An 8,226-nucleotide genomic window follows, 5' to 3' on the forward strand; every position below is an offset into this window, starting at 1 on the left:
TTATTTAGGCATGTAATGGCAATCAAGTGATTTGAATTCAATGAAGTCTGAAAAATAATTTTAACTAGTTTATGTATTAGGACACATCAACATTCCTAATTCTCTTCTTATGAAATCAAATTGCTCTTCACTTAGAGGTTTTGCAAAAATATCAGCTAGTTGATGTTTAGTGTTAATATCATGGCAATGTCATGACTTATCAACTGCATTGGTATAACATTTTCTCAAATTATATTTATCATGAAAATCAAGGCACAAGGTTTTCAAAACATTTAGTTTCAATGTAAAATTCGAGATAAACAATGAGAGATATGCTCAAAAAAATATATCAGGTAACCATATCAAGGATCAAGGCAAAGCCCATCATGGTGAGTAACATAAGGAGTTTACAACAACGGGTGATTGTGTTCATACAAGCTCATTCATGAGGTGGAAAATTAAAGTGCTTGAATAAAGAGTCAAATTGTCGATGAATTTGCTGCAGCTCAGATATGATTTGATCTTGTCGATGTTCAAGCCGTTCTTGTCTTTGTTCGAATCGGTCCATCCGAATCCCAATATCTTCGATAGATGATGTATGAGTTTGCTCAAATGGATGTGTTTCCTCAAAGGGACAGATCGGAGGAGATTGGGTACCCCTAAAGACTGGTGTTTCCAGTTCTACGAGTTGATATCTTACCATGTGATGAAATGCAATACTTCACAGCTTTACATGTTGACATCTTACAATATGATGAATTGCTACTATTACCATCATTCAAACTTGTTATGTAAAATTTGAAAATGAATGTCAAGCCTTGACATCATCTTCAGAAAGATACATCATGATGGGAATCATGATGGGAGTATTGATAAGTTCAAATGATTCTAACTTATCAATATGTCTCTTGAATTCTTAGGTTTTGAATTCAAGAATGACTTATCTCAAGTATGGCATATAGATAGGGGGAGTTAAGTTTAACTCCATTATCAATTGATTGTCATCATCAAAAAGGGGGAGATTGTTGAATCTCAGATTTTGATGATGAAGTCAATTGCCATTTGTTATCTAATCTATATGCTAAGATAAGTGTGCAGGATTAACTACGATGAAAGTAAGACATGCAGTAGGAGTTGCGCCGGAGTCAAGACAATGATCACGTTGGGAGTTCGAGAGTTCGACGGAAGTTCGGACAATCGTCGGAGATTCTACGGGAACAAATCCGAGAAGTCCATAAGCTTGCCAAAAAAGCTCGTCAGAACTCGCCAAGTGAATCATCGCAAGTCCAGGAGTTTGCCGGAAGTCCGCAGGAGCATCACCGAGGGTTCATCGGATGATCGACGGAAGTTCGCCGGAAGCTCCACGGAAGAAGCGATTGACGCATCGGAGCAAGTTGCAGTAAATGTCTTAGGGAATATCGTAGTTAGCACAATGATTAAGTTAGAAATGGGAGGTGATCCCATTAACTTAATATTGGGGCAATTGGGCCCTTGAAAAACCCAAATTGGGCCGAATGGATCAACCCATTCGGACCCTGATTTCTGCCAGGCGGTTGAACCGCCCAAGGCAGGAGGTTGCACCGCCTGAGCTCAGTCTCCGAGCGTGACTGGGAGGTGCAACCGCTCCAGCCAGGCCGTGGCACCGCCTGGGCTCAGTCTCCGAGCGAGACTGGGCGGTGCAACCTCCCCTGACAAGAGGTGGCACCGCTTGAGCTCGGTCTTCGAGCTTTGCCAGGCGGTGCAACCGCCTCAGTCAGGAGGTGCAACCACCTGAGCTCGGTCTTCGAGCTCTGGCAGGAGGTTCAACCGCCCCTGACAGGAGGTGGCACCACCCAGAGGCTTAGTCTTCGAGCTCTGCCAGGTAGTGCAACCGCTCCAGTCAGGAGGTGCAACCGCCTGATCCCGGAATTCCGGGAATTGATAGTTTTGAGCTCCAAATTTGAACTGGGTTGGGGCCTATAAATACCCCACCCATTCAGCACTGAAAGGGCATGAACTTACACCGAAATCTTGATCTTTTTCTGTGATTCTTAGAGCTTAAAATTGTTATAAAAGACAAAAGTTCTTCTCCCTCTTTTCTTCCAAGTTCTGAGTTGTAAAGAGAGGAGAGAAAATTCTGTAAGGGTTGTCTCCTAAGCCCGTCAAAAGGAGTGAAACTGTAAAAGGGTGGTTGGCCTTCGCCTATTGAAGGAAGGCCTCTAGTTGATGTCGGTGACCTCGTCGGTGAAGGAAGCCAAAAGTGGAGTAGGTCAAGATTGACTGAACCACTCTAAATCTCGGTTTGCATTTACTTTGAGCATCTTATCTTTACTACAAACCTCCTAAATAGCTTACTGTCTTCTGTGTTTTTACGAACGTGTTTCAAAGTTCAGTGCTTTCCGAATCGGGGTTTAAGACGCAAATCAGTTTTATCGTACGAACGTCGTATTTCAGTTTACGCTTACGTTCTGATTTCCATTATAACTGCAAACTGCCTTTATATCTTTGCTTTAACTGCATCTCGCCTTATCTCAAGTTAAAGTGGTTTAAGAATCAGCTTTTATACCGAAATAGCTTTTATCGTACGAACATCGTATTTTAGTTTGCACTTATATTCTGATTTCCATCATAACTACAAACTGCGTTCATATCTTTGCTGCATCTCTCCTAGTCAAAAGTTGAAGTGATTTACGAATCGGTTTTCTTACCAAAATCACTTCTATCGAACAAACGTAGTTTTTGATTTTAATCGCAAAAGGTTTTCCGCTGCACTAATTCACCCCCCCCCCCCCCCCCCCCCCCCCCTCATAGTGCTCTTGATCCTAACAGTGATTTCTTTGTTACTTTATTCTTCATATTCGGAATAGCTCGAATCATCCCATGTTGCTTTGAGCACCTTCTTTTTTTTTTTTTTTTTTCTTCGCTTAGAGACATTCGCTTTTGAAATGTCCCGGCTTCTTGTATTCGTAGCATATAACTTATTCTTTCTTGGGTTCAATTTTAATTTTAGTATTATTTTTATTTTATTTTTTTTATGAATTTTTTGAACTTTCTTGTCAAGAGTCCTAAGTTATCATCATAGTCCTCATCATTTGAACTTCCTTTCAAGTGATCTTTATAGTTCTTAGTGTCATATCCTTTCTATTCTTTGGAAGGTTGTTCTCAAGCTCTTCATGAGCATTGCAAGTCATCTCCTAGGTCATTAACGACCCGATAAGTTCTTCGAGAGGGAAATTATTCAAATCCTTAGTCTCTTGAATGGCCATTATTTTAGAGTCCCAACTCTTTGGAAGAGATCTCAATATTTTATTAACGAGTTCAAAGTCAGAAAAACTTTTATCAAGTGCTTTTAGACCATTGATGACATCCGTAAACCAAGTGTACATGTCTCCAATGGTCTCACTTGGTTTCATCCGAAACAATTCATAAGTATGGACTAAAAGATTTATTTTAGACTCCTTTACTCTACCAGTGCCTTCATGAGTGATTTTGAGTATATGTCAAATATCGAAAGTCGTTTCACAAATAGATACTTGATTGAACTTATTTTTATCAAAATCGTAAAACAAGGCATTTATAGCCTTGGCATTGAAACATAAAGTCTTCTTCTCCAACTCATTCCAATCATTCATTGGAAGAGAAAACTTTTGAAAGCTGTTTTCCACAAATGTTCCATAACTCAAAATCCATAGAAATTAGAAAAATCCTCATTCAAGTTTTCCAATAGGTGTAATTCGTCCCATTGAACATGGGTGGACGTGTGATTGAGTGTCCCTCTTGGCTGTCGTCAAATGTCATCTCTTTTGGGTTTCAAACCAAAATGAGAATGACATGCTCTGATACCAATTATTATGATCAATATGTCACTAAGAGGAGGGGGGGGGGGGGGGGGGGGGGGGGTGAATTAGTGCAGTGATAAAAATTATGTTGATTTAGAAAGTTTTGTTCGACAAAATTATTTTGTCAAAGCTTATATCGAAAAGTAATGAAAGTAATAACTTAGGGTAAATGTAAAGTATAGAGTGCAGATAAGTAATGAAAGAAAGTAGTAAGGAAAGAACACATTGGATTTATAATGGTTCGATCGTTGTGACCTACGTCCTATCATGGACAAAACTGTAAACATGATGTTTAATATAATGCTCATGTATGTCCATGTCTTTTGGTTTGTTCATGCTTTGCACAGTATGTAGAGGGACATTTGAAGGCTTAACAATCCTAATTTAGTTAGGTTTGGTGGTCATTTTAGGCTTGTAAATAAAGGTTATATCATGTGGATACTTGTGAGAGATTTCGATCTATGGTGGACCATTTTGGATCCTTTGTTGTGCGACCGTTCAGAGTTTGTGAAGTATGTTTGTAATTTGCATTAGTTATGAAGTGTTTCCTAGAATGATTGCTTGTGGATTCCGAGTGAGACACTTTCTCTAACTCGTTTTCTCTTTTATAGGTCCTAAGGGACTATAGGAGGTTTCGGGGAGGCTGACCTTTGCAGACAAACACGTACGGGTGCCGCACGACTTAGGCAAAACTAACTAAGTCCATGATAGTCCACTTCTGATTCCTCCTCCGTCAAGGTCACCAGCATCCACTAATGGTCTTCCTTCAATAGGCGAAGACCAACCACCCTCTTACAATACTTTCTCATTTTCATGGGTCTAGGATAGAACCCTTACAAGCCTCACACCTCACTTGAATGATCACAAAACTTAGAGAGGGAGGAGAACACTTAGCACTTTTACAATTCTTTCATACCCCAACACTTCAATATTTTGTTCATAGTTTGATATACTTTCATGCAGAAAGGAATGGAGTATTTATAGGCCCCAATGGCTTCAAAATTGAAGCCTAAAAGTATCTTTCTTGGGTTTTCGGGGTACTAGCGGTACCACCACTGGTATTGGGTGATACTAATACTTGATACTCTAACACTAGATAGTACCATCGCCTAGTCTGGCGGTACTACTACTTGACAAAGCCTCGGAGACTGGGCTCTAACTGTACCATTGCTTGACAGGATGGTACCACTACCTAACAAGGCGGTACCATTGCTTAACAGTAATAATTGTCAATGGTACCAATACCCAGGCTTCTTGGTGAGTAAGCCCTAGGCAGTTCCACCACCCCAGTCGAGTTGTGCCATTACCAGATAGGGTTCAACAACCTATTTGGGCCTTGAATCCAGCCTAAACCAATCCAATTACGAGCCTAGTAGGCCCTTAACAGGTTTAATGGGATTACCTCCCAAACCTTACCCTAATTATGTGCTAACTTCGATTTTTAAGGCATACACTAAACAAAACAAGTCTAGTAAGTCTAGGTTTCTTTCGATGGGCTTCCAGTAATCTTCTAGTGGACTTCCGATGATCTCTCGATAATCTTCCAACGGACTCCCGGTAAGCTCCTAGACTTTATGATATGGCATCGCTTCCAGTTACCCTACAGTATGGCATCGCTTCTGAACTAGGCTGCGTCACTTCAAGATGCAACCATTTTCGGGTCAATTTGTGTCATTTCACACTACTTTGAGATATGTGCACTATTTTTATTGGAGTGGCATCACGCGTAATCTAAGGTGGTTGCTAGTTGGGCGAAGTGGTGCTATGTATGCTCTGAGGTGGCTGCCAGTTGGGTGGCACCAAAATATCCTCTATCAAGTGCAAATGAGTTTTTTGTATCAAACGAAATCCTAATGGATCCATTAGTAAGTAAAAAGTAAGACTTGTTACAAAGAGGTTTCATCAATATTTAGGCCTTTGAGTACCATGACACATTTAGCCCATTATGAATCCAATAGTAATTTTTATTATTTTATGTTCTGCTTTGTCTAACAATTTGGGACTTCGACAATCGAATATGAATAATGTATTTCTTCATGGTCATATTTTCGAGGATGTATTTATGAGGCAACCTCTAATCTTTATTAATCATAATCTTCCTTAATATATCAATAAGTTGCATAAAACTCTTTATGGTCTTAAGAAGGCCCCTCATGCTTGGTATCATGAATTTTAAATACATCTAGTCTTAGTTGAATTTCATAATTCTCTGATAATTCATTATTCATTTATTCTCATAATCTGATAATTCATTATTCATTTATTATCATGAAAGCATAATCATGTTTTTACTAGTTTACATGGATGACTTGATTATTGCCGATAATAAATTAATAATAATTAATTAGTTTATTCAATAGCTTAGAAATATGTTTTTTATTAAAAATCCTAGGTCCCTTAGTAAATTTTTTGGTGTTCAAATAATCTACATGACAAATGATATATTTATTTCTCAACAGAAGTATATTCATAACCTTCTTGATCACACTAAAATATTTGAAACTAATACTATTACTATACTAATCTCTACAAGTATTTCTCTTACCCTATCTGATAGTACTAATCTCAGTGATGCCACTAAGTATCGTCAAGTTGTTAGTAGCCTACGGTATTTGGCATTTACTCGATTAAACATTACATATGCAGTAAATAAATTATCTCAATTTGTAGATGCTCGTACTAAGCCTTTGTCTCGCCAATAATTCCTTCTACTTCGGTCCAAGATCGATGTCTCCGATAGCAGCACTATCTCATAGGGGCATATTAGAAAATATATTATTGAGAAAAATAATTCATAATTAGATTACCATGATCCTTTTAATATTTTGATATTATGTTATCTTGATTCTAAATCATAAAAATTATGATAACATATTATCATGATTCTATCAATAATAAAGATCATGATCTTAATGTAATCTCCTATATTATGAAACGATCTAGTAAATATTTTATATTTATTATTAATTAAAAAATAATCTAATTATTATATTTTATAATCTCTCTTTATATATATAAATTCAAACCGACTATTACTAAAAATTCAGCTGGTCATTTCTTCTCTCTTCTCAAATAAAATGTTTTAGCTTGAAGCTTTATGGATCGTTGCATTGAAGTTACTGTACTAATACTAGTCCATTTCATCATGTTAGACCTTGTCCAATTTGACAAAGTCCAATCGATTGGTTGGTGTTGCTCGTTCCTGGAAATCCTCCATGTGAGATTAAACTTCTTTTTGTTTTCCTTTTGACTTGCTTCTTCGAACTTTTGTTTAGTTGGGCTATTGACTCAAATCTCCTCTTATCGGCCCTCGATCCAATGACATTAAATCGGTTGGTTTTAGCACATCCGCGAGTCCTGGATTAGCAAATATAATAATTAAGAAGGAGACAGCTGCTGAAGTTGTAGTCTTCTCAGTTGGATTTAGCTCTTGAACACGGTTTCTCCATGTAAGTTACTTGGTAAAGTCTTCTTCTTTCTTATGCTTTCACCAAATCCTAACATCAACGTCTCCATTGCTTAGTTTGCAAGTCAGATTAATGCTCTTCTAGAGAAAATTTGACCAGCAGATGGAGTTCTTCCAATGAGCTGCGAATTTGATTCAAGACAGTACAGACACATTGGTGAGAAACAACCTGGAAATTTAATGGAGTTTGATAACTTGGTGATGCGTGGTTTCAGGCGAACGAAAAATAGGCCAGAATAAGTCTGAAAAAAAAAAGTAAAAAAGAATTGAGTGCTATAGCATGGATTTAGTGGCCTACAAAAATGCTTGAATATTGGACGAGCTCACATTTGACTAATAATCTTCCTTCCTTGGGGAAGCATTCTGACAGAATTTCTATAATCAAATTGACCACTAGTTTAGTTAGTAAAATTCTTACTTATCGGTTTTGGGACCGAGTCTCGCCTTTATCACTTTCTGTTTACGAAACAAAATTTCCATATTTTCTCACGAAGCAGAATACAGTATAGGAAGAACATATATAAATTCCATAGAGGGTATTCTGCATTGAAACCACCTGTAATGTTTTCTTGTGCAGCATTTGAATGCAGCTGCCCGGTCCAATTTCGGCGTCCCTCTTGCTTTACTGAGACGCGGGGTGGCTGGCAGTTGAGCTGTCTTCTCAGAAAAAGCGGCTTCTCTTGTCCGCGAAACTTTTCTTTCTGTGATCAGTGCGCTGCTTCATCCGTTGCTTCACCACCACACCCCATCATTTAGTGTGTCCTCGATGTTGCCTCGTAAGTACTCCAGCTATAAATGAGCTCCACGCTCCTCCATGCCTCTCAGTCATGGGCTCTCTCTCTCTTCTCCTGCGAGGTTAAGGTTCTAAACCTCGCGGAGAGTAGAAGCCCATAAGCATGGAGCTCCACTCGCGTGTCGCCGGCAAGAAGCTATGGAACTACCTGCGAGTGGCCTTCTTCATGG

General features: G+C 38.6%; 1 protein-coding gene across 1 annotated transcript in view; it reads left to right on the forward strand.

Annotated features, from left to right (window-relative positions):
* The first annotated feature begins 7,883 nt into the window (after positions 1-7,883).
* LOC135587456 (uncharacterized) overlaps positions 7,884-8,226 on the forward strand; it is a 1,071-nt gene continuing 728 nt past the window's right edge. The window contains exon 1 of the mRNA XM_065078899.1: positions 7,884-8,226. This exon is cut by the window's right edge and continues 728 nt beyond it. Within this exon, the coding sequence (XP_064934971.1) occupies positions 8,160-8,226 (67 nt within the window). The 5' untranslated portion in view covers positions 7,884-8,159.

This window comes from Musa acuminata, chromosome BXJ1-1, assembly GCF_036884655.1.
Source record: "Musa acuminata AAA Group cultivar baxijiao chromosome BXJ1-1, Cavendish_Baxijiao_AAA, whole genome shotgun sequence".
NCBI lineage: Eukaryota > Viridiplantae > Streptophyta > Magnoliopsida > Zingiberales > Musaceae > Musa > Musa acuminata.